General features: G+C 38.2%; 1 protein-coding gene across 2 annotated transcripts in view; it reads right to left on the reverse strand.

Annotated features, from left to right (window-relative positions):
- Positions 1-27,563, reverse strand: part of LOC141522077 (cytosolic phospholipase A2 epsilon-like) — a 147,656-nt gene that overhangs the window by 11,675 nt on the left and 108,418 nt on the right. For both annotated transcript variants that reach the window (XM_074235169.1, XM_074235170.1), the window contains exons 7-16: positions 26,555-26,618; positions 22,658-22,824; positions 22,410-22,502; positions 21,845-21,882; positions 17,907-18,042; positions 16,409-16,545; positions 11,479-11,701; positions 8,947-9,061; positions 6,962-7,099; positions 5,130-5,237 (exon numbers count right to left, since the gene is read on the reverse strand). In XM_074235169.1, the coding sequence (XP_074091270.1) occupies positions 5,130-5,237; positions 6,962-7,099; positions 8,947-9,061; positions 11,479-11,701; positions 16,409-16,545; positions 17,907-18,042; positions 21,845-21,882; positions 22,410-22,502; positions 22,658-22,824; positions 26,555-26,618 (1,219 nt within the window). The remainder of the gene's footprint in view (positions 1-5,129; positions 5,238-6,961; positions 7,100-8,946; positions 9,062-11,478; positions 11,702-16,408; positions 16,546-17,906; positions 18,043-21,844; positions 21,883-22,409; positions 22,503-22,657; positions 22,825-26,554; positions 26,619-27,563) is intronic.

The raw sequence follows: 27,563 nt of genomic DNA on the forward strand, positions 1-27,563 counted from the left end.
GATCCAACAATGCCTCTACTAGGTCTGTATCCCAAAGAAATCATAAAAAAAGGGGAAAAGACCCACATGTACAAAATATTAATAACAACCCTTTATGTAGTAAGCAAAGAATTGGAAAGTGAGGGGATGACCATCAAATGGGGAATGGCTGAACAAGTATATAAAATTTGAATGTTATGGAGTACTACTGTTCTGTAAGAAATCATGAGTGGGTAGATTTCAGAAAAGCCTGGGAAAGATTTGCGGTAGTTGATGCTGAGGGAAGTGAGCAGAACATTTTAACAAATTAACAGCAACATTATGTGATGATCAACTATGATGGACTTAACTCCTTTCAGCAGTTCAGTAATTAAAGATAATTTTAGAAGACTTGAGACAGAAAATGCCCTCCACATTCAGAGAAAAGTCTATGGAGTCTGAATGCAGACATACTATGTTCATTTTTTAAAACTTTTTTTTATGGTTTTTTTCTTTTTTTCATGGTTTTTTTCCCCCTTTTAGTTGATTCTTCTTTCATAATCTGACTAATATGGAAATATAGTAAACATCATTGTATTATGTGTAACCTACATCAGCTTATTAACTGTCTTGGGGTAGGGAAGGGGAGGGAGGTAGAAAATGTGGAACTCAAAAACTTACAAAAAGATGAATGTAGAAAACAAATCTTTGCATGAAATTGAAAAAACAAAATATAATGACATTCAACAAATAAAAGAGAGGTTCATGCATTCCTTTAGGTGTGTGTAAAACAGTGATAGGTCGGTACTCCCCAACCATAGGGAAGTTGAAGTTGGGAGGTCTGTGACACACACACACAGTCAATATGGAGATTAACAGAGGAGAGGAGAATGGCAAGTTTGGAGAATTGGAATTTTCTAGTTCAATGCCCCTTAATAGGTGTTATAAATGCTTATTGATTGACAATTACTAACCACAGAATTTCAGGACCTTAAACTTCACTTCCCATTTCCTCCCCAACCCCATCAAATTGTGCTCCTCCATTCAACACAGCCTCTTCAAACTTATTCAGTTTCTCAATTTGCAAGCCTGGCCCACTGACTTTGGGTCTTCCTTAACACACTAGTATGGTTTGACTTTTCCAGTTCACAAACCTATGTCCTATGATCTTGCTTATGCCACAATCCTGTTCCACCTTTAGCCTTTAGCAAAGCTCCTTTGGAATGTCCTTGCTTCTTCCTCTTTCCCCTTCCCCCTCATCTGGAAACTTTACTGAACCCAACCAAAGCCCCTCTAGTTCCAACTCAAATCCTGCTTAGGCTGGCCTATGAGTCCATCAGGAGATAATAGAAGGACACTCAAGTTATCTTTTGGGGTGTCACAAAACCATGTGACAAAGTCACAGAATTTAGAATTGGAAAGGATTTCAAGGACCATCTAAATCCAACCCATACCTGAAAGAAATCCTACTATAACCATCAATTAATCAACAAGCATTAATTAAATCCCCTACTATGTGCCAGGATAAAGGGGATACAAAAATGAAGAATGAAACAGTCTCTACTATCATACATAATAAATGATCATCTGGCATCTGTGTGATCCATCCACAGTTCCTCAAAACAGCCCATTCCATTTCTAGGTCTAGTTAGTTTTTTTCTTCTTCCTTGTAACTAATAATCCCCTTGTAACCTTCATGCATGGATCCTGGGTCTTCCCTCTGGGGTCTAACAGAATATCTTTCATATTATGACCCTTCAACTATTTGAAGACAACTTTCATATTTCCCTGAACCTTTTTCTTCCCCAAATTAACCATCTCTAGGTCCTTCAGTTTCTTGAAGAGTGCCTATACTCAGACATCTGTGATTTCATCATTATAGGCTTTCCTTTTTAAAATTTTCTTTTTATTTATTTAAGGCAATGGGATTGAGTGACTTGCCCAAGGTCACACAGGTAATTATTAAGTGTCTGAGGTTGGATTTGAACTCAGGTCCTCCTGGCTCCAGGGCCAGTAGTACTCTATCCATTTAGTCACCTAGTTGCCCTGGCTTTCCTTTTATTGATACCGAAAAAAATTTTTTTGAAGGGAATAAGCTTTCATGAGTTTGTATTAGAAAAAAATTAAGAGTTGGGAAGGGGGGAGCTTAGAGACAGCATGGTATGGATTTGGAATCAGTCTTGGTGAAAATTCTGGCTTGGTCCCTTATCATCATGTGTGACTTTGGGTAAGTCACTTAATTTCTACAAATTAAGTGGATTTCCTCATCTGTAAAATAAGGGGAATGGACCAGATGACCTTAGCAGCTCTTTCCAGCTCTAAATCTGGGGCTTATGATCCTGACTGCCAGATATGTTTTGTTTTTGCAAGGCAATGGGGTTAAGTGACTTGCCTAAAGTCACACAGGTAGGTAATTATTAAGTGTCTGAGGTCACATTTGAACTCAGGTCCTCCTGACTCCAGGGACTGGGGCTCTGTCCACTGCACCATCTAGTTTCCCCTAGACATGTTTTTTTTTTTGTTTTGTTTTTTAGTTTTTAGCAAGGCAAATGGAGTTAAATGGCTTGCTCAAGGCCACACAGCTAGGTAATTATTGTGTCTGAGTTTGTATTTGAACTCAGGTACTCCTGACTCCAGGGCTGTGCTCTGTCCACTGTGTCACCTAGCCGACCTCCCTAGACATGTATTAATGAGCCTCCTTCCACCTAGCTGGGCAGGTAGGTACTCAGTCAACAGAAACACAGTCTCACTCAAAGTCCCTCTTCTCTTCCTTTATGCTCATCCAGAGTGACAGAATCTCTCAGAGGTTGTATTCCCCTGGAAGAGCCTTCAAGATTCCAGGGATTGGAGTGGGAATTCAGTGGAAAATCCTAGACATACATTTATATAGCATTTCACAGAGTACTTTGCCTCTCAAGACTCCCATGAGCTGAGTAAGTATTATTTCACTGAAAATATTGGAAATGCTGTCTATTTTTATTAAATATATTTATACGTTTTATGATACTTAGAAATATATGCAAGTACTAGAAATGAAAGTATTATTTTCTCTTTTTTGCAGCTGAAGAGACTGGGGATCATAAAAGTTATGTGACTAGCCCACATCACAGATAGTAACGAGCAGAATTAATAATAATAATAATGATCTGCCTTCAACTTATTTTTCCAGGGGGCTTAAGAAATGCTGTTCTCCTTAATAAGACCATATAAATGGTCTATTTACTATTCTCCATGCATGAAATTCCATCTCAGATTCACAGGATCACAGAATCACAGAATTTTAGAGTCCAAAAAAGATCTCTATAGCCCTCTAGTCCAACCCAGTCCTCCAAATAATTCCATCAGGTATCCAATAGGTAGTCATCCTGACTCTACTTAATGAGTTCAATGATGGTGAAGCCACTGTGTCAAAAGGCATTTTTGGAATGACTCCCAATTAGCAGTAGGTTTTCACCTTATATCAAACTGTATATGCATTTTTGTCAATTTTATCTTTTGCTCCTATTTTTGTAATCTGGGACCAAGTCTAATCTCCTCTACAAGAGTCTTTGAAAAATTGAAGATAGTTATCATATCCCTTAAACATTCCTTTTTGTTAATCAATCAACAAGAATTTTTTAAAGTTAAATTAATTTTTTATTCTGTGCTAGATAAAGTAAATATTCTGTGCTCAATCCTAGGTATACCAAGAAAGACAAAGACAGTTCCTGCTTTTAAGGAGTTCACATGCTAATGGGAGAGATAGCACATAAGTAAATAGGTTCTTTTTGTTCTGAACCTTCACTTTCACAAGTGAAATTAAACATATTCAGTTTCTCTCAATTTGTTCTCAGAAGGCATCAGCTCAAGACGCTTTACCATCTTGGTTATCTTCCCTTGGGTACTTACTAATTTTATTCCCAGGCGTATTTTGGATAAGTGTTTAACAACCAGATCTGAAAACTCTGGACACCTCTTAAATTTAATCTGTATTAGCATCTTCTCCAAAACTTTCTTAAGTCAGGCACTCAGCATCAAATCTTGATTTATAGTGTGCTGATTTTCAAGGCATAAATGTTTATGTCGATTTAACAATTGGCTGGCTAGAAGAGCTGACTCCTGAACATCCTCTTTCTAAAATGTAGTGCTCAGAAAAAACCTGGAAAGACTTATGTGAACTGATTCCAAGTGAATTGAACAGAACCAGGAGAACATTGTAGACAGTAATAGCAACACTATGTGATGATTAAGTATGACAGAGTTAACTCTTCTCAGTAATATAGTGACCCAAGATAATTCCAAAAGACTCAGCATGGAAAATGCCATTCACATCCAGAGAAAGAAGAAAGAACTATGGAGTCTGAATACAAATCAAAGCATACTATTTTCATTCTTTTTTGTTTTTTTCTCATGATTTTTCCCTTTTCTGATTCTTTTTTCATGTGAAAGAGGACTAATATGATTGTATATTTTATATATCAGATTGCTTGCTTTCTTGGGAAGGGAGGAGAGAAGATGAGAGGGGAGGAAGGAGGGAAAATTTTTGGAACTAAAAATCTTATAAAAGTGAATGTTAAAGAAAATTTTTAAATGCAAGGCTAAAGACTAATTATAAAACTTCAGATGTGGTCTAACTAGGGCACAGTACCCAGTGGAGCTATCTCCTTCTTATTCCTTAATTGAAGTTATCTTTCTTAATGGAGAAGCATTAGTTATTTTGGGTATAGATCTCACACTATTATCTCATATTGAGCTTGTGGTCCACTAAACCCTCCAGATCTTTTTCATATAAATTATCTCACCATGCCATTAATCTTTCCCTTTGTCTGTCTTTACTTGTAGAGAAGAATTTTTTGAAATCCAAGTATAAACTTGATGGGAATCCCTTTTCATTTCTATTTTCATTAGATTTAGCCCAATGACTCCAAATTCAGAGTATATTCCTCTTACTGCAGTATAATAAAACCTCAGCCTGCTTTTCTGTTCCCTGCATTCCAAAGCAATCATCCTCTATTTCATTCTCCTCACCATCCTTATATAAACTACTCCCTTCCAGTTCTATCCACCCCAAATGGTGCCTCCTTCTATGTCTGCCTCAGCCTCTCAGTGAGCCATGCAGCATTGCAATTTAGGTCTGTGGTTAGTATCTAAATTCCCCCCTATTCAGGGAGGTCAACTGGTTAGTTACCCACCAATATCATTCACTTTTTCTCTTGTCCACCTGTGGAAAAATTCCTCCGAATTTTGGGATAAATTCCAGGCATCAAGTATGTTCAGGGAGAAGATGCTACTCCATAGACCTGGGGGAGAGGAAGTAACAGTGAGATTCTTAGGATATCCAGTGGTACAAATCTGGCCTCAGATACCCTGGGCAAGTCACTTAAATTCTGTTTCCTCAACCCTGACTTGCAGGTTATTGTGAGGATCAAATAAGATAATATTTGTTAAACATTTTAGCATAGTGCCCAGCATGTAGTAGGTGCTTAATAAATGCTTTATCTTTCCTTTACTCTACCTTCTTTCCTTTCTTCTCTCCTCCCTCCCTTCCCTCTTCGCTCCCTTCTTTCCTTTCTTTCTTTCCTTCCTTCCTTCTTTCCTTCCATCCTTTCCTCTTTCCTTCCTTCCTTCATTCTTTCCTTCTTTCCTTCCTTCCTTCTCCAATAACTCCCAGAGTTATTGTCTGAGTCCATTAAATATCTCCAGAGGAGAAGGGAAGGAGGGCAGAGGAAAGAGGAAGGCTAAATTTCTGCCTGATCACTGTATAATGAAAGAGGAAAAGGAGGCAAAACCCCAATATCCCAATCCCCCACATCAACTTGCCTTCTACATAAGGAGAGTGATTGATGATTCAAATTCAGTTCTGTCACTTGCTGTATTGTGTACCCTTGGATAAGAGTAATTTAATTTCAAGGGATCTCAGTTTCCTCACTTTTATACAGACATGTATAAAAATATACGGCCAGCATAAAACCTCTCTGGTCTCTCTACAAATAAAATGAGGGAATTCAACTAGATGATTACCAAGGTCATTTTTTTGCTCTAAATCTATGATTCTTTATTCCTTTCTCTTATCAGTCATCAAGCATTTATTGTACACCTACAGTATATAGGGAACCACTGAAAGGACAAAATTATGAAGTTACTATCATTTCAACTCAGACATCTTCCACCCAAAGCCCATAGAATCATAGATTGAGACTTATAAGAAGGGACCCTACAGACAATGAGCCTGAGCAGCAGTGTGCTGGTAAATGTTTAACAATTGACTTTCTAGGGAAAATATTCGTAGGGTTTTAAGTTCAATCAGTATTATCAATATTTTCTCCATTGTGTTAAGTACAGAAAATGAACAAAATAATAAATCAAGCCCTGATTTGTAACATTTGCTGATTTCTGAGATTCACAATGAAAATTTTGCAATGGACTGGTTAAAACTGACTTAGAATAGCCAAGTTATTGCTGTTCAGTCATTTTTCAGACATATCTGATTCTTGGTGACCCCATTTGGGACTTTCTTGAAAAAGATCCTAAAATGATTTGTTATTTCTTTCTCCAGCTCATTTGATAAAGGATGAAACTCAGGTAACAGGATTAAATGACTTGTCCAGGGTCAAGAAATCACCTACTAAGTATTGGGGTCAAATTTGAACTCAGGCCTTACTGACTCAAGGTCAGCTGCTCTATCTATTGTTATCACCCAGCAGCCCTGAGGGAAACTGCAGCCCAAGTTGGCTATGTGACCTAGAACCAATGGAGCATCCAGGGTAGCTTAAGTCATAGGATCACAGATTTAGAACTAACTATAAGGAACCTCATAAGTCACCCAGCTCAACCCTTTCATTTTACAGATGTGGAAAAACTGCGACCCAGAGAGTTTAACCAAGATCACACAGAAAGTAAGTCAGAGGTGGAATTTGAACCCAAGTCTGCTAACCCTACAGTCAACATAGTCTTTCTACTAGGGCTACACTGAAAACCTTCAGCCTTCTTCCAGACAAATAGATGTCCCAAGATAAAAAGTTACCCATCATGTAACATAGCCTGGATTCTGGGAGCTTTTTCATCAATCGTCCCATGTAGAATTCAGAGCCAAAATGTTCCGTGGGGACAAAGGCTCCATATTTCTGGAATCCCACTTCATAGGGGGTGAACTCCACCCATTCTGTGTACAAAATAGCAAAAGGAAAGGTATGAGGAACCATTTCTTTCAGGGGACCCCAAAAGAGAGCTTCAAGTTAGGACTACTGAAAAAGAAACAACAAACAATAAAAATGACAAAAAAAAACACAGAATCTGAATGGATACTAAAATTTTTCTTATGTTTTTTCCTTCCTATCCCATGATTTTCTTTCTTTTCCCTTGGTCCTAATTCCTCATACACAAAATGACTAATATGTAAACATTAAATATTAATATGTAAAAATGTACAATATTCACTGGATTGTTTGCCAATGAGGGGAGGGGGGATAGAAAGGGAGGTTGATAGAAAAATGTGTAACTAGAAAAGTATGCAAGTGGTTGAATATTGAAAAACTTTCATAACAAGTAATTGTGAAAATAAAATAAAAAATCAATCTGAAAAAGTTAGGACTATTGAGAAATGTAGCATAGCTCTTCCTCTCACCCTCCCTTCCCTCCCTCTACCCCACCCCATAGATGGCAATCTGATAATCTTTTTTTTTTTTAGGTTTTTGCAAGGCAAATAGGGTTAAGTGGCTTGCCCAAGGCCACAGAGGTAGGTGATTATTAAGTGCCTGAGATCGGATTTGAACCCAGGTAGTCTTTCCACTGGGCCACCTAGCCTACCCCTAATCTGATAATCTTTGCATTGTTTCCATTAACATTCATTTTTAACACTTTGATTTCCAAATTCCCTCCCTTCCTCCACTGGCCCTGCCCACTGAGGAAGTAAGCAATTTGATATAGGTTATATTTGTTTACTCTGCAAAACATTTCCATTAGAGTCATGAAAGAAAATATAGGTTAAAAATCCCTCAAAAAATAGTTGTTGTTTTTTTTAAAAAAAGCATGCTTTTAGTCAGCTCTTTGTCTGGGGGTGGATAGTGAAATGTTAAACTTCAATTAGAGATTAGTGAAATTAAAAATGTAACTTTTTTCCCATGTAAGTTCATTGACCGGGCTCAAATTTATTCATGGTCCCCACCAGGGGTTAAGCTATTCTCAAGAGTATGGGAGGAATGAAGAAGTTGCAATTCCAACAGAAGACAGGGGAGGGCAGTATCTGCCCAAAAACAGACAGTGACCCAGAAGAAGCGGGCTGGCTCCAAATCAATGACACTGAAAAACAAGTAAAATCGCCCAAAGAAATTTACTCCCCACAGTCTAATAAAGTAAGACTGAAAATGGAAAATCAGATTCTCTCTAGGAATCTGCAGAGTCCTGTCCCTTAGACAGAAAAAATGTATAGAATTCCTTTCTTTTGCAGAAGTTGCATTCTTCCTATCCTATATGATTCAAAACTGGGAAAGTGATAGATGATTCTGACAAAGCAGGGGAGTCATGAGAGCCAGGGGGACAGCAAATTAACATGTTAAATTAATTAATTTTAGCATGTAAGTATTGGGGCTATAAAGAAAGATTTTATAGGATCATAGATCTAAAGTGAGCAGAAAGGGGCCGCTAGGTGGCACAGTGGATAAAGCACCGGCCCTGGAGTCAGGAGTACCTGGGTTCAAATATGGTCTCACAAGCTTAATAATTACCTAGCTGTGTGGCCTTGGGCAAGCCACGTAACCCCATTTGCCTTGCAAAAACCTAAAAAAAATAAAGTGAGCAGAGGTCATTTAGTCCAACTTCCCCCCACCACTCTATTTTACAGTTGAGGAAACTGAGGCACAGGATATTTATTTAATCTTTGTTGTAGAGATAAGAAAGATGGTAGTGTGGTCTCTTAGGAATGTTGGGACAGGAGCAGGAAACACCAACTGTAATCTCAAATTAGATCCCCAAGATATAAGTGTGTTAACTATGCAAAGGATGTGAAATTACCTCTGAAATCCTGATTGCTTATGTTATCTTTCACATTGAGGGTGAGGTATATTGGGAGGGGATTCTGGCCCTGGCACACAGCCTCTTTTTGGCATGACAACTTTCCTTCATATTTCTGTTTGGAAAAAAAGAAAGAATTAAAGAAGAAATGGCCTTGCATTTGGAGCAAGAGGGGAAATCTTCTTTGGAACAAAGGTCCACTAAAGGAGATACCACAGGACATAATTCCATAAGGAGAGAGACAGCAACATTGGAATTTAAGAAGTGAAAGTTGCTTAGAAAGAAAGAATGTATAGAATTCTATCTATTTATCTATCTCTACATCTTGTTTTACAAGTTAGGAAAATGAGGCAGAGAGAGAGAAAGAGAGAGAGGGAGAGAGAGGGAAGGGAAGAGAGGAGGGGAGGGGAGGGGAAGGGAGGGGAGGGGGGGACTTCGACTTCCCAGGATCACCCAATTAGGAAGTTTCTAGGAAGTTTCTAGGGAGTCTGATTTCAGGAGACAGGTAGTACAAGTTATTATGCTGTGGATGCAGGGGCTGTCATGAGCTATGAGAGAATCTCAAGGGGGAGGAAGTTGAAACTTCAGATGTCCAGCAACCTGAGGCAAAGTGCTGACTGTATGTTCTTTAGGGGCCAGCTCTGAATTGGATTCAGGCTCAGTTAGAGAAGCAGGACAGACTCACAAAAGTCTTTCCTCTCTTTGGCACAACCAAACTATTTTGTATGACATTCCTTATTCTCTGTAAGGAAAGCCTCTGGTAGAGGGGCAGTTAGGAGGTGCAAAGGATAGAGTACTGGTCCCAAAGTCGAGAAGATCCATGCTCAAATCTGGCCTCAAGTCACTTTCTAGCTGTGGGATCCCAAGCAAATCACTTAATCCCAATTGTTCCCCTCGCCACCCTCACCCCCCCCCCCCAAAGAGCATGTGCTGGAGCCAGGTCTTGAGAGCAAATTGTTAAATTTTCAGAGTGAGCATTTATGATCAGATATTGCAAAACCTACAAACCAGGGCTTAATTTATTTTTCTGCTGACTTGTATAGACTCAAGAAAGCAATAAAGAAAATGCAATAAAAAATGCAAACTAAAATTAAAACCCTATCATGCTTTTTTAATAGAGAGAGAAAGACACTTCTGGTTTTATCTATCTCTACTGAACTGTTTGGTTAAGTCCTAATTACTTCCTATTTATCTTGTATGTTGCTTGCTTTGAATATGTGTTTAAATGTTGTCTTCACCCAGCTTGGTAGCAAAAAATTTTATTTTTTTGGAATTCCAATCTTTGAATGTCACAACTTGGTGAACCACAAATTAAAAGGTAGAAATATCAGACTGGGTATGAACCCAGTGGATCAGGCCATTCTTGAGGTATGACTCTGAAAAGCAATGGATTGAGTAGCTAGATGACACAATGAATTGAGCATAGGCTTTGGAGTCAGGAGGATTTGAGTTCAAATACTAACTGTGCCTCTGGGCAAGTCATTACCCCAATTGTTTTTGAAAAGGAAAGGGTTTAAAAATTTTTTTATGCATACATTTTCAGACATGGGTAATGTGGGGATTTCTTTTATTGGAGTTTATGACAATTTAGAGAAGGATTTATTTTTCAAATAAAATAAAAATTGTTATTCATTGAGAGAAATAAATATTCTTTCTAAAGGCAGCTTGGTGGCATGGTGTTTAAAGTATTGACCTTAGAGTCAGGAAGATGGAAGTTCAAATCCAGCCTCAGACATTTGACTCTTACTAGCTGTGTGATCTTGAGCAAGTCACTTAACCCTGATTGCCTTGTTCTGATTCATATCCGGCAACTGGACCTGATGACTCTGGAGAAGAAAGTGAGTCTGGACAGCACAGCATCCCCCCTCACTCAGATCTAATGCATGTGCTTGTCAAGGCATCACCTACCTGATGTCATGGTCTTGTTTGAAAATAAAGAGCAAACTTTATTATAAATGTTAAATGTAAAGAACCAGGCAGCTAGGTGGTGCAGTGAATAGAACAGAATATCTGGGGTCAAGAAAATCTGATTTAAAATCTGGTATCAAATATTTACTACTTGAGTAACCCCTGAACAAGTCACACACACACACACACACACACACACACACACACACACACACACACACACACAAACACTCACAGAGAGAGAGAATTGAGTTAAATGCTTCAGATCTTGCCTCAAGATATTTAATAGTTGTGTGACACTGAGTCAAGTATCCTTTCTAAGTCTAAGTTTTTCTCATGTATATAATGATGTAGCTATTTCACAAGGTGATTGTAAGGATCAAATGAGATAATATGTAAAGTATTTTGCAAATCATAATCACTATATAAATACTTGCTGTTATTATATGCATATATAGAGTAACTCTAAAGAGAATAAGCAGAAATATATACAAAGTATTTACATTTTAAGGAATCTTGAGATGGAGAGAACCAGTAGTTGAGGGAATCAGGAAATGTTTCAAGCTGAATATGAAGCGAGTACAAAGGCAACAAAGAATAACGCGTGAGGATCAGAGAACCTACCTCATCACCCAAAAAGGACTCAATCAATAAACCCCATAGATCTGTAAAAGTAACTTTGTAGCCTTCTTGTCTTCTTTGTTCTAGGACCTGCTGGTAGTAACTGAGTTGTTCAGGGTAAAGAGAAGGGATCTTGTTTTTGACAGCATGTCTTCGAGCCTCCTGGATAGCCTTCTCCAGGTTTTTGGAGGACCAGTCAGCATCTTTGTATAAGTTGGCCATGGTCCTAGGAAGATGCATCACATGTTACAGGACATCCAGAAGACAAGTGGTTTGACCCTCTAGGTTGGGAAGAGTGAGCTCTTTAGGCTTACCAGTGACCATCAATTCCAATTCTATTTTTAAAAATGAGGAAAATGAGACTCAGAAAGGAGATGTGATTAATTCAAGGGATCCAAAATCACGTCCTCTGATTTTTAGAGTTAAAGGAGGTTAAATGACTTGTCCAGGGTCACACAGCTAGTTGTCTAAGGACAAATTTGAACTTAGGTCCTCCTGACTCCAAGGTGGGTGCTTCATCCAATATGCCACCTAGCTGCCTTAAACTCATGTCCCCTAACTCCAAGTGCATTAACCCTCTGCTTCCATTTCTTAAGTGGCACAGGAACAATTGTGTCTCATCTCAGCTCCATGAGAGGTAGGCTGGGTGAGGGCTGTCAGGAACAAGGAGATAAAGATTGCTAATTTTGTTCACTGACAAAAGTCTCTACAATTGAAAGGTATTTTTGTTGCTGAGTTAAATTTTTGTGATCCTGTTTCAATGAGCAATGGAGAAGTAAAGATTAGTACAGGAAAGGCTTTCCCTAGTGTTTTCTCTTTGTCTGTCTTTGCCTCTCTCATTTATATCATCAAAAAGAATAGATTCTCTATTCTGTTTATATGACTGAGCTCCCAGAATTGTATATTTTATGTATAATTTTGCAAGACACTAGAATAATTAGTTTATTCCATATTCCCTTTCCACAGCTATTCTCCTGAAAGGACTCAATAAAATGTAAGCTTCTTGAAGGTAGGAACTACTATTTTTCAGTTATTTAATAAATATTATTAAATATCTATTATATGGCAGATGCTGTACTAAGTGCTGGAAATGCAAAAAGAGGCAAAAGACCATGCCTGCCCTCAAGAAGCTTATTCTGTAATGGGGAAGATAACATTTAAACATATATATTAAAAGCAAATAACATACATGATAAATAGGAAATAATTAAAATAGAAAATGCACTGGAATTAAGGAATTATATATATTATACACATGTGTTCATGTGTACAATATATTATAATATATAATAACATATAGATAGGACACACAGGTATCCCATTACTACATAGAGACCATTGAGACAATAAACTTGTCCCCAGCAAAGGTCACTGTAAAACCTTTATCCCCCATCCTTCGCATGCCATTCTGACATGGCAAGGTTTAGGCCCTAGGAATCTCTGTTCAGACAACAAATATCCTCAGTACCTAGCACAGATCTTGAATTTTTTTTTCCAGTGGGGCAATGGGGTTAAGTGACTTGCCGGAGCTCACATAGCTATTAAGTTTCAAGTATCTGAGATTAGATTTAGACTCAGATCCTCCTGACTCCAGAAACCTATGCTCTATCCACTGTGCCATCTAACTACCCTAATATCTTCTTTTTTTAGTGAAGATCTATGATTTTATTGGCATCAATCAATTAATCAATAGGCACTGATTAAGTACACATTCATACTTTGTGACAAGGATTGAGTGAGATGCCAAGAATACAAATTGAATGAATGAAACAAATCCTACTTTCAAGAAGCTTATATTCTAATGTAAGAGACAAGTATAGAAATAAATTTTTACAAAGTAAATAAAAAGAGAATAACTAATAACTCCAGTGCATTTTCTATTTTAATTATTTCCTATTTATCATGTATGTTATCTGCTTTGAATATATATATATATATATATATATATATATATATATATATATATTTAAATGTTGTCTTCCCCATTACAATATAAGCTTCTTGAGGGAAGGCATGGTCTTTTGCCTCTTTTTGCATTTCCAGCACGTAGTACAGAGAAGGCACTATCAGTTGAGAAGATAAACAAATGCATCATAGAAACTCTGTATAGAAGTTGAATCTCTGATACCTTCCACTGTGCATGATATAAAATTGACAGTAAAGGGGCATTGTAGACTTGACTCTAAGCAGCCCTAAGTTCAAACCCAGCCTCAGATTCTTACTAGTTGTGTGACCTTGGGCAAGTCACTTACCCTCTGTGTACTTTAGTTTTCTCATGTATAAAAAGAGGATAAATATAACCTACTTCCCAGGGTTGCTATGAGATTAAATGAGATATTTTTTAAATGTTTTGCAAATATTAAAACTCTATGTAAATGCTAAAAATTATTATTTTTATTATTATTAAATGCACATCGAATAAATGAATGAAATGGAAACTTTCCACACTGGTATAGATTTACAACTCATCTGTAACTCAGAATCTTAGGGAATTGGTTGGGAGTACTGAAGGATTAAATGACTGATAGATTAAGTGAGGATCATATAACGAGTGTGTATTAGAATCAGGTCCTCAGCCCAAGTCTTCCTGACCTCAAGTCAGTGTTTCAGAAATATTTGTTAAATTGAATTAAATCTGCTTTACCCCTTCTCTCAGCTGGAGATGCTCTAAAAACATGAGTTATACAAAGCAGGGGAGCTTTTCCCAAGATGTTCTTTGATGGAAACAGGTGGTGAATTTAAGATACAATTGTATTACAAGCCTGCAAGCCAATGTAGTGGATAGAGAGGTGAACCTGAAGTCAGAAAGATCTGGATTCAGATCCTGTCTGAGACCATGACCAGGTCATTTATCTTCTACTAAGCCTCAATTTAATACCTGTAGCATCTGCCTGGCATGGATGTTACAAGAGTCAAATAAGGAATGTACATAAAATGCTTTTCAATCTTTATAATAATAATGATAATAATAATCTTTAAACTACAGTATAGATATTAATTGGGGGCAGTTAGGTGGCACCATAATGGATAGAGTACTGAATCTGGAGTCAGGAAGACCCATCTTTCTAAGTTCAAATCTGATCTCAGATGCTTACTAGTTTTGGGACTTGGACAAGTCATTCTACTCTATTTTCTCATTTTTCTTCTCTGTTAAATGAACCAGAGAAGGAAATGGCAAACCACTCCAGTATCTTTGTCAAGAAACTCCCAAAATGAGGTCCTGAAGAGAATGAACAACAATAACTCTGTCTATCTTTCTAGCTCTAACGCTAAATCTATGTGTTTATGTGTAAGAATATGTATATATATATACATGCACATATATATTCTTACATATCTAGATATAAATTACTATTATTATTATTATAAGGAGCTCTCCAAGTTGGCATAGATTTTTCCCAGGCTATTTTATATCTACTCATATATTAGAGAGATACTAAAAACTCAAATATTGTAAAAAGAGATGATTTTATCACTTATTCACTTATCAATGAAGCCCCCCTCCCTCTCACTCTAAAAGGGGACACTTGCAATCCTTAGACTAGGAGGAAGCCTTAAGGGCAGCTAGGTGATGCAATGGATGGAGGATCTGAGTTCAAATCTTATCTCAGACACTTACTAGCTGTGCAACTGTATACAAGTCATTTAACTCCAATTATCTCCAGGGGAAAAATAAGATAAAGGAATGAGGGAAGGGAGTCACTGCCCAGGTGGGCAGTGAACTTAAGCACAATGGCATAGGAATCAGAGTTTGGACCCTCTGTGTCAATCACACCCATTCCTGGGAAAGAAAGGAGAGTAGCATGGTGTTGTGGACAGATCATTGGCTCTGAAGCAGATCTGGTATCAAATTTCATCTTTGTCATTTACTACCTATATGACTTTAGGCAAGTTGCCTTTTCTCTGGGGTCTCCTCATCTGTAAACTGAGTTTCTCACTTTGTATCTAAGGTCCTAGATGCATTTAGCACCAAGGAACCTCAGTCACCAAAGCAGAATTCTGTCTGTGTGGCAGCAACAGATTGGAATTTTTGGGTAAACACCAGGGAGCAGAAGGTAGATCTCTTCACACTCCTGGCACCTAGACAGAAACACTGGTAAGATAAAGGATTGTGGGGAGGAGGGTGGACAGTGTTCAAAGCACAAGTCAACATGATATAATTAGGGAAGGGGGCTGAGTGCTGTATTGTCTTTATCATGAAATCTAAAACTGAGATCTCATGACTGATTCATACTAGTTTGCAATCTCCTTATAAATGTACAATATTCAATTTTGCATTATAATCTATTGTGCAATTACATGTGCTTTCCCCACATAGATACAAGATAGATTGTTTTTTAACTTTGCATTTTCTTCAGGGTTTACATAGTTCATTAACTTTATTGTTGTTGCCATCATTATTATTTTGGTCAGATGTATAGAAAGCTCCGTGGCAAGGAAACTTCTACTAGTGTGAAACAATGACTGTTCTGCAACTTACAAAGGTGTCTGAAGCACTGATATGTTGCCCAATGTCTACAATATCAGAGATGTGACTTGAACTCAGATCATCTTGACTCAGAGGGCAGCACCCATCTATGACTCCATACTATTTCTGCATGTCCATGAGATCACAGGGTGGTAGAATAAAACAGGAAAGGATCTTAGAGATCACAGGGTCAACTACCTCTAATTTAATAGATGAGGAAATTGAGACACAGGGTGGGTGAGCAACTTCCCCAGGGTTACACAGCAAGGAAGTGTCTGAAAGATTTAATGTTTGTTAAATGTTCAATGACTTAGCATCCAGTGATATTAGACATCCATTCAGTCACTGCCATAGAGCCAAGAGAAGGAATTGGAAATAGCAAAATTTTGGAGGCCAACACAAGGGACTTCCTCCCTCTCCTGTTAAGCCCAAGGCATAAGCAGTCAAGTATTCTTGAGTACTCACCAAGTTGTACCAGAAAGGCCTGTGATGTAGCTGGCACAATTCAGGATGTTCAGTTTCTGAAGCCCCAACAGGTGACCGTACAAGGAGGTCATTGATCTTAGGCCACCCCCTGTGGCCATGATTGCTACCAGAGGCACCTAATAGACATATAAAGACAGTTAGAAAGAAGGAGACTGAGCAATAGGGCTTTAGAAGAGAGATTGGAGCAGAGAATATTTTACCACACAAAGAAAACAGAATGGATAGAATAGAGATAGGGGGAAGTAGAGAGTTAGGAGAAAAAAGCTAGGTTTTAAGGTGGGGTGAGTCTGGGGACAGAGCCAAGATGACAGCGTTGGGGCAGGAATTCTCAGAAGCTCTTCCCCAAAAAACTCCAAATGCTGTAAAATTATGATTCTAACCAAATTCTAAAGGGGTAGAAGCCACAGAAAGACAATTTGGTAGATCCATGAGAAAGATCTATTCCACCCAGATCAGGGTTGGGAAGAGCCACAGTAAAGACAAGGCCATAGCCATGGGGGCACCTGTGGCAACAGGAATGGTTTCCATTCCAGATGTCTTGGTCCAGGGATTGCTGGGGAAGGCTTGGAGGAGCTCTGCTGATTCTGCCATATTTCTCAGAGGGTTGGAAGGAAAGGGACCCTGGGTAGTAGGGACAAGGAACCATGTCTTCAGTTTTGGGGTTTTTGTTGTCATGATCCTAATAAATCTTATGGATAGTGCTTGAAGGAGGCCCTTAAGGAAGGAAAGATCTACTGGATCAGTGGCTTGTGGGAAGGAAGTCCTTTTGTAAACTAGGATTGAAGGTGGGGAGATCTTATTATACATGCCTAACTGGGTGTAAGGGACTTAATCAAGATACTATAAAACTCCTTAGAATGAATCTTGGTTATTCTACATTCCCTGAAAATCCTATAGGATTTTTCCCTATAGGAATATATCCCAAAGGGGATAGCTGAATTGGGTTGTTTTTAGAGCTAGGTAATTATTAAGTGTCTGAGGTCAGATTTGAACTCAGGTACTACTGACTTCAGGGCCAGTGCTCTATCCACTGCACCACCTAGCCGCCCCCACTGTGTTACCTAGCCTCCCTGGGATAGCTGAATTGTAAAGGCAGCTCATAGGTATACATAACATATGGGAGATATGATGATCATAGATAGAGACAATAAGTGGGAGCTGGTGATACCCAGTGGTTTCAACAGCAGAATTCTCCAAAGGGAAGTTGAAGGGTAAGATGGCCATGAAAGGCCATGAATACTCAACCCACCCTGTTTAGAACCTAGCTCAAAGTAGATTTTTTAAAAAATTTAAATATTTTTACTTATTTATCTTTCCAACTACACATAATGTTATTTTACAACAGTCATTTTTTTAGCAAGGTTTTGTTTTACATTTTTCTCCCTCCCTCCCTTCCATTCCCTCTATCCCTCTGACAGAAAGCAATCTAATACAGGTAAGAGCATAATTTAACCTCTTGATTCCTAAACCAACTAACCTCATCTTCTTGCAGATCCTCTTCCAGCTGCAACACCTGCTTCAAGGCTTCTGCAACAATCACCTTCCGCTTCTTCAGGAACGCCTGCTCCTCTGAACACAAGTTATAACCCAGTCTCACATCCAGATCATCAGGGCTGTGGTGGGAGAGGGGAGGCTTGTGAACCACCATGCATTGTACATCTTACCTCTCTACATGCTTGAGCAGCCAACTCTCCCATTACTCAGTCTGAATGGGAAAGAAGTTGGTGCTTTGAGGAGGACAATGGATTTGGAAGCAGAGAAACTCTATTTTAATCCTGCCTTTGGTATTTACTACCTGTTTAGCCTTGACTGAGTTGTTTCATGTCTCTGAGTTTTAGGGGGTCGACCAGATGACTTTTATAACAATTTCTTAATCGGTCTCCCTGACTCCCTGGTCTCCTTTCTCCAAACTATTCTTCAAACTATAGCTTCCAGAATATTTCTTTTTAAAATTTCTTTTTATTTTTCCAATTATGTGTAAAACATTTTTAAACATCTGTTTTTTTAAAAAATTTTGAATTCCAAATTCTACCCCCTCTTTTACTCCCCACCCTGCTCCTTGAGAAGGCAAGTAATTTGATATAGGCTATACATGTGGAATCATGCAAAATTTATTTCATATTAGTCATTCATGAAAGGAAACAACCAAAAATAAGCAAGAAAAAATTTAAAAGTAAAAAAAGTATGCTTTAATCTGCATTTAGACTTTCTCTGGAGGTGGACAGCATTTTTCATCATGAGTCCTTCAGAATTGTCTTGGGTCATTTTATTGCTGAGAAAAGCTAAGTTTATCATAGCTGATCACCTCACAAAGCTGCTGTTATTATGCACAATGAAGTGAACTGGTTCTGCTCACTTCACTTTGCATCAGTTCATGTAAGTCTTTCCAGGCTTTTTCAGAATATTTCTTAAAGCACATGTCTTTCTTAAAATATAAGCATTTCCCAATTGCTCCCAAGATAAAAATATAGTCTCCTGGTTGGCTTTATTTTATTTTATTTTATTTTTTTTTAGGTTTTTGCAAGGCAAATGGGGTTAAGTGGCTTGCCCAAGGCCACACAGCTAGGTAATTATTAAGTGTCTGAGACCGGATTGAACCCCATTACTCCTGACTCCAAGGCCAGTGCTTTATCCATTATGCCACCTAGCCACTCCGGCTTTATTTTTTAACAAGGCAATGTGACTTGCCCAAGGTCACACAGCTAGGTAATTATTAAGTGTCTGAGTCTGGATTTGAACTCAGGTCTTCCTGACTCCAGGACAGGTGCTCTATCCACTGTGCCACCTAGCTGCCCCCGGCTGGCTTTTAAAGCTTTTTGCTGTATGCCTCCAGTCTGCCTTTCTAGGTTTATGGTGCATTATTTTCCTTCATATACTTGATGCTCCAGCAAAACTGGTATTAATCCTTGTATGTGACATCTTATCTCCTATCTTTAGCACGTTGCTAGACTGTTCTCTACCTCTAGAATGTATGCCCTTTTCATCTCCACTTTATAAAAATCCCTAGCTTCCTTCAAGGTTCAATTAAAGTTCAAATCCCATCCATGAGTTCTATTGTTATCTTCCTAGTACTTTATATTTATTTCATTTATTTTCCCCCAATAGAATATAATCTCCTTGACTATTTCATCTTTGTCTTATATACCTAGAGTCTGTCATATAGTAAACATTTAAGAAATGTTTGTTGATTGAATGAATGAATGAATGAATGAAAGGTCCCTGTCTGAATCCTATGTTTTCTTTCTTATATACCTTGAAAAAACAAGGACTAGGACACTTCATGTAAATATCCCAGGGCAGAGGTCTCATTCTCTTATTTCCAATTTATAAAATCTCTAATGATTCTACTATTTTTATTTCATTGCTTAGTTTAAGAATCTACAGTGCCTCTCTGTTGTCTATTACATGAAACCCAAACTCCTCAATCTAGCTCTCAAGGCCCTCTAAAATTGGACTCCATGGGTCATTCATCTCCAGCCTGATCTTACACTGCTCCCAAGGCACACCTAGCTGTCTAGTTAAGCAAATTCCTTTGTTATCTCTAGGACACAACAAACTCATTCTTACTGCTTGGACTCCAATCTTTTCCATCCTTTAAGGACCAATTTAAGCATCTCACTTCCCCCAACTAATTACTGATCTCTCTCTGGGCTAAACTCCTTAAACCCAAAGTCTGTCCTTTACAATTAAAAATTTTATAATTTACTATCACATATTGCTCCTTAATAATTTTGATCTACATCCTGATCATTTCGTAACTCTAAGTTATAGATCTATAAGATCTTGGAAAACAGGAATGGTGACTTAGAATTTCACAGAAACATATAATATTTGAGGTTCATAATTCTATCAGTAAAAATAACAGTAAAGGGGTAGCTAGGTGGCGCAGTGGATAAAGCACCGGCCCTGGAGTCAGGAATACCTGGGTTCAAATCAGTCTCAGACACTTAATAATTACCTAACTGTGTGGCCTTGGGCAAGCCACTTAACCCCATTTGCCTTGCAAAAACCTAAAAATAATAACAACAACAAAAAATAACAGTAAAGATGATGCATTTCCATTTGTTTTGATGCTGCACTCTAAGGATCATAATTCCTTTCTATCTGACTTGCAACTGAAACCCTTATTAGAATGTAAGCTCCTTGAGGGACTATCTTGTATCATCTCAATTTTATTCCTAGTCCTAGAACTTTTATTAAAATTTTTTTCATTTCCTTTCTTCCTTCCTCCCTTCCTTCCTTTTGTTTTTCCTCATCCAGCAACAATATTCCCATAACTTAATTTGCTTTTTAAAAAATGTTTAGTATATGACAACGGTATTCTAGAGGCAAGTGAACATTTACACCTAGGAAGTCAGCAAATACTACAAATCAGTACTTAATTTATTATTTTGTTGATTGTCTAGTTTTAAGAAAGTGATGGAGAAAATGTTAATATTACAGATTAAAATTTAAGTATATTATATGGATATTTTTATCTCAGAAAACTACCTGTTAAATATTTACCTGAACACTCCTGGGCACATCACTGCTACTACTAATACTACTTCATTCCTTCGTTCCTTTTTTCACTTACACCCTGTAATTTTATCCTCCATAACTTAACTTTTTTTTAATCTTATCACCACCTTATTCAAGAACCTACAATGGTTACAAGTATGGTAGTGATTTTACAGATATAGAACCTGAGGCCTAGATAGAAGGGACAATTTAACCAAAATTGGGGCAGCTAGGTGGTGCAGTGGCCAGAGCACTGCCCTGGAATTAGGAGGATCTGAATTCAAATTTGTCCTCAGACACTTAATATATGCTTAGGTATGTGACTTTGAGCAAGTCACTTAACTCCATTGCCTTGCAATCCCCCCCCCCAAAAGTAATTTAACTAAAATCATATAGCTAGTTTGTCATGGTTAAGAGTAGAACTTAGATTTATTGAATTCCTGTTCATTTTTCTATCAACCATATTTCTATTTCCTATTTCTCTCCCATGTACTTCCAGGTCTGGGTCCATGTTAGGTGCTCAACAAGTATTTACTGACTTTCTTACTAAATGCATAAAAAAATATAGCTCTCTCTCTCACTGAACAGGAAATTTCAGAAAATAGAGAAAGCCCTCTCCTTAACCAAGAGCTCATCTTGAACACTCCTTAAAATACACAAGGGAAGTCGTAGTGTAACTGAATATTCAGGGGTAAGAATTCTCAGCAAAACCTCACCCATCATTTCTCAATGCTATTTCCTTTTCTTCTGCCATTCCCTGAGCTCCTCAACATGTTCAAAAGAACCTAGAGTCCCCAAGAAACTAGAGAAGGATTTGTATAAATAGCAGTCCTAAGGTATGATAACAGTGGGGCCAGTTGAAGAATGGGAAGGGAAGACAGAGAGAAAACTATAAGGATGTGGAAAGTACTTTACCAATCTTTGGTGGTCATATGTAAATCACAGTTTTCATTCTAAGAACCAAGGAAAGGAAAGAGTCTTGTCAGTGTTGTGATATTTCAGAGCAAAATAGCCTCCAACAAAAGCTTACAAATTTACCCATCAATGCTCATTGACCCACAACTCTGCCCACTATCTCCATGAGCTCAAAGTATTATCCCTCACATACCCTCACACTCATTTTTATTTACAGTCCACCCTCTGTGCATGGTTTTCCTACTCACTGAACTTTTGAGGATCTCTTTCCCCAAAATGATGTAGCCCCCATATATCCCCAAACAACACCTTAGACATCATTTTGCCTCTTGCTTACACAACTCCTAAATTTTACTTTTAGATAAAAACCCACTGCACCCTGAAACAATGTTGTCCATACCTCTGCTTCTCATGTGAACATAAAGAGGCAACCTTCACAATCTGGTTAGTAGATAAGCACTGATTCCTTTACCCCATCTCTGCATTACCTCTTACCACAAGCTCTCTGACTAAGTGAGCCTGTCCGGGAAGCCCAGGTAATTCTTCTCTGATCCCTAATACTCACCATAGGTACTGTATACTCTTCTCTCTCTGGGAGGCAGTCCAGGGACACACAGACAGAACGGTTTTCTTTATGAACATTACAGCAGCAGGAAAGCTAAGGAAGAATTTTCTTTAAAAGGGAGAATAAGGCTTCTCCTATAGGGTAGGTACCCACTCTCCCCCATTTCCCAATGGAACTCTATCTGGGAGTCAGTTAGCCCTGAAGCTTCCCAAACCCACAGAATGGTATAAAGACCCAATGCTTCCTACCCCACAAGTCCAACGATTCCTGGGAATCTCCACATGCATTTGGGGCTGGAAGTATTTAGGATAGTGGAAGAAGGCAAGATCTGGGCATTGATTGCAGGAGTTGTACCAGGGTGTGATGTACTGAGTGTTTTCATAGGATTCATTCACTGTCACAGTTAGCTGTTTTCCTAAGAATAGAATGCAGAAGGTCATAGAATTTGAGGACTTCATGGCAATAGACCCCAACCTGTACCTGAAAAAGAATCTCTACCACAGCTTATTCAGTAAGTAGTCATTCACATAATATTCAAATAATATTCATCTATCCAACTACCTATCAATCTATTATCTATCCAACTATCAATTCATTATCTATTTATTCATCTACCCATCCATTTATTTATTATCTATCTATCTATCTATCTATCTATCTATCTATCTATCTATCTATCTATCTCTCCATCTATTTACTTTCCTAATCTTTGCTTGAAGAGACCACTAATGAGGGGAAACTATTACATCTTGGTAGCCTATTCTATGTAGGGATAGTTTTAAGGACACTTGGTGGCATAGTGGCTTGAGTCCTATACTTAGTGTCAGAAAGAGACAAATTCATATTCCACCTCTGATGCTTATTAGTTATGTTTCTCTAATTTCATTGTCATCATCTGTAAAATATGGGGATTAAACTCAGTAGCGACTAAGTCCTTACAACTCTAAATCTATGATCTAATAATTATTAGATTTTTTTTTTCTGACATGAGGGCAAATATTTTTCTTTTTCTTTTTTTTTAGGTTTTTGCAAGGCAATGGGGTTAAGTGGCTTACCCAGCTAGGTAATTATTAAGTGTCTGAGGTCAGATTTGAACTCAAGTACTCCTGATTCCAGGCCTGGTGTTCTATTCACTTCACCACCTAGCCACCCCACAAATATTTTTCTTTTTTTTTTGTTTTTGTTTTTTTAGGTTTTTGCAAGGCAAATGGGGTTAAGTAGCTTGCCCAAGGCCACACAGCTAGGTAATTATTAAGTGTCTGAGACTGGATTTGAACCCAGGTGCTCCTGACTCCAAGGCTGGTGCTTTATCCACTACGCCACCTAGCTGCCCCCACTACGCCACCTAGCTGCCCCCACAAATATTTTTCTTAATAACGTTTCTCTTTTTGTTCTTGATTATGGTCCCTGGGACAAACAGAGCATGTCTAATTCCTCCTTCATCAGACAGCCCTTCAAATACTTTTCATTTCCTTCTTTCTCCTCTGCTCTCCTTCATTTTCTTCAGGCTGGTTATCTTTAATTCCTTCAACTAATCCATACATGGTAGGGACTCTATGTCCTTTACCATTATGACTTCCCTCCTCTGGACATGCTGCAATTTATTAGTGGTCTTCCTTAATTGTACTGCCTAGACTGGAATACAGTATTCTAGATTTGGTCTGGTCAGGGCAAAATACAGGGCAAAATTCCTTAACTAACCCAAGACATCATTAGCAATTTTAATTGCCACATCACTGACTCACATTATACTTGTAGTTCATTAACATTTCCCAGATCTTTTCCTTCATAACTATTGCCTAGCTATACCTGCCTAATCTTGTATTTGTAGAATTGATTTTTGACCCAGGTGGAAGACTTTGCATTTATTCTGGTTGAATTTCATCTTGTTAGTTCAGGGATTGGCAAACTACAGGCCATAAATCCAATCCAGCTCCTCATTTGTTTTTGTATGGCTTGCAAGCAAAGAATGATTTTCTCATTTATGATTTTAAATATAAAAACCATCTCTAAGTTGCAGGTCATACAAAAACAAATTTGATAGTGAGCTAAATTTGAACCACTGACCCTGCTATCTGGTTAAGATCTTTTCGGATTTCAACCCTATTACTCAATGTATCTGTCATCAATCTATGTCTCCTAGTTTGGTCATTTTCAAAATTGATAGTCATGCCATCAATTCATTGACAAAATTGTTAATACGACAGGGTCAAGAAAAGGTCTCTCAAAAATTCTACACCTACCAAGTTGACACAGGAGATGCTCGAGTAAATGTTTATTGACCAATATCAGAATACCAAGTACAGGTTTTGAACAGTTCTATGGCCTCATGCAAAATACATTTGGAATAGAGTAACAGAACAATGACTTGCCTAAAACTTTTTGGAGACTAAGAGGTTTCCCCAGATAAGCATCTTCCTGATTCTACCTCATGAGGCTACAATTATCAATAGAAGAAAGTCTCCAAATATTATTCCTCTTTGATGTCACTTGTCAGAAATGTCATATTGAAAACTGGATGCGACCTTTGAAATCAACTAGTCTAGCATCTTCATTTTAAAGAAGAGAAAACTGAGACCTGGGTCTCAGTATCTGAGGTAGGGTTTGAATTCATATCTTCCTGAGCTGGCATTTGAACCCAGGATTTTAACTCTAAAACTGCCTCACTGCATTGACCTTGTCAAGGAGTATGTTGGGAAGATGTGGGTTAGAGATTGCCAATCTCTGAAATCCTTTCTACTTCTAACAGTCTATGACTTAAGAAGTGGTAAGATTAGAGTAGCTATGTGGTATAGTGGATAGAACAGCACACTGAAATCAAGAGGAGTTCAAATAAACACTTATTAGCTGTGTGAACCTGGGTAAGTCACTTAACCCCAATTGCCACCACCCCAAACCCTCCAAAAACTATTGCATTTAAAGAAGTAGCAGGATGAACTCTTCCCTCTCCACACTCTAAGGTGATGCTTCAGTTGCCCCCCTCCAACCCACATAGCACCCACATAGCACTCATTGTTGCAGAGATGGGGAAAGATTTGTGTCAAATATTGCTTACACTGTCAGATGTGGTTAATGTGGTAGGTTTAATTTTACTGAACTGTTCTTTCTCTCCCTTTTATCTTTTATTTTTTATCATAGATGGTTCACTGGTTAAAAGGAGGAGTGTATTCAGAAATGAAGTGATATAAAAACAAAAGATAAAAAGAAAATTAAAGGTAAATTAGCAAGGAAAGCAAGGAAGCTGAGAACTAGGAATTTGAGAAAAGAAATTTCTCAGGGTCAGAGAATTCTAGAATTGGAAATCTTACAGGACATTTTGGCTAACATATTAAAATAAGGGAATGAAGGTCTTCAAGGGGAAAGTACTTGTCCATGGTTATATAGATAGTAAGAGGTAGCAGAGTAGAATGAACATTTTTATTAATGTTATATCATTTTTCATCAATTTTATGAATTTTTAAAATAAGTTTTATAATTTTTTTTGTTCTTTTACATCAACAAAATTTTTCTCAGTATTCCTTCCCTTCCAACTTTGAGAGAATTATTTCATATAGCATTTTTTTTTAAAGAAAGAGGGTGGGGGGCGGCTAGGTGGCGCAGTGGATAAAGCACCGGCCCTGGAGTCAGGAGTACTTGGGTTCAAATCTGATCTCGGACACTTAATAATTACCTAGCTGTGTGGCCTTGGGCAAGCCGCTTAATCCTATTTGCCTTACAAAAAAAAAAAACTAAAATAACCACCTAAAAAATAAAGGAGGGTGGAATCTGCAAAACTGATCAATATTTCAAAAAAATCGAAAATATATGCAATCTGCCCTCCTGTGAACTTCCAAGAAGTGGGATTTAGAACCAAATCTTTTAACTAATATTGGTTTGGCTCTGGAAATCTTTCAGGGAATCTATAGGCTCCCAGGGCACAATATCCATTCTAAAACTGCCTTGAGACAGTAGGGGTAAATTTAAATCTGTTTAGGATGAAGCAGTTCTGAGGATCCTTCCCCAAACCTCCTCCAAATTCTAAAAGTGCTTCTGAATTTTGGAAGCTAAAACTGACTAGACTTTTCAGATCGAGGAAAATTTGAGGTGGATTTCCCATACCCTATTCCATCCCACCTCTGCCCTTCAAAGAAAATAAAATCTCTTACTTTTTTGATTCTTCTTCTGTTTTTTATACTTCCCATAGATGTCCAAGCAGGATAACTGTCTGCCCTGAAAGGAAATCCCGATAAAAATCTCTGTGACACAGTCCATCCCCTAACCTTAGAGGATGGCCTTGGCAGAAGGGAAAAGAGGTCAAAGTGGCAGGGCAATTGTGTGTGTGTGTTGAGGCAAAATGAGTTTCAGAGAAGGCTAAGGCAGGGTGAAAATGCAGAGCCACCAGGGGTAGGAAATGGTTCAAAGGAACCTCATGTCATGACTTTATCTAGATCTGGAGAACAAGCCTGGGAACTAGGTCTTTCCTTGGCCAGAGAGGAAATGAGTAGCTATTTATGTCTGAGATCCTAATGCAAACAAACAAGTCTTGGGGGGAAGTGGGTGGGAGGAGAATCAAGAAAAGGTGACAGAGGCAGATTAGATCCCATTACAACAAGATTTTAGGGCCTATTCAGATTCTTTGAGATGCCCTGGAATGCTGGGTTGTTGAATATGTTTGCTTGCAACACTTGGTTTGACAATTGTGACTTAAAAATCTTTGTCTACTTTTGGAGATTTAGACAAATGAGAATTTGGGAAGAGCTATGGATGGGAGAAGTTGGTAAAAATAGGTCATACTAGGGAAGCAAAAGATCTCCATGATTATTATCAAACAGACTTGGTATGCATACACCCCTAGGGAAGGGTGTTTCTTTGTGGGGAACCAGCTAAGGGTAGGGCTGAGCTTCCTTATGCTCCTTTGGAGATAGCATAGAAGGTATAAATATGAAATATCAATGTAATAACCAGTAAAGGGTATTATGGGTCTCCCCTCAATTGTGCATCCCCAACATCCCAACCATCTACCTCATTTCTTCACATTTCCGACCTGACCCATAACAATACCATTTTGGAGGCTGCAGTAGGTGTGATGTTTCAGATCCAACTTGTGGCCAGTTTTCTCTCTTAGAGCCCCATCCCTCTTTGGGGCTGCAGAAACTTGTCCAGCTAGAATTACTC

This window comes from Macrotis lagotis, chromosome 4 (assembly GCF_037893015.1).
Source record: "Macrotis lagotis isolate mMagLag1 chromosome 4, bilby.v1.9.chrom.fasta, whole genome shotgun sequence".
Taxonomy (NCBI): Eukaryota; Metazoa; Chordata; class Mammalia; order Peramelemorphia; family Peramelidae; genus Macrotis; species Macrotis lagotis.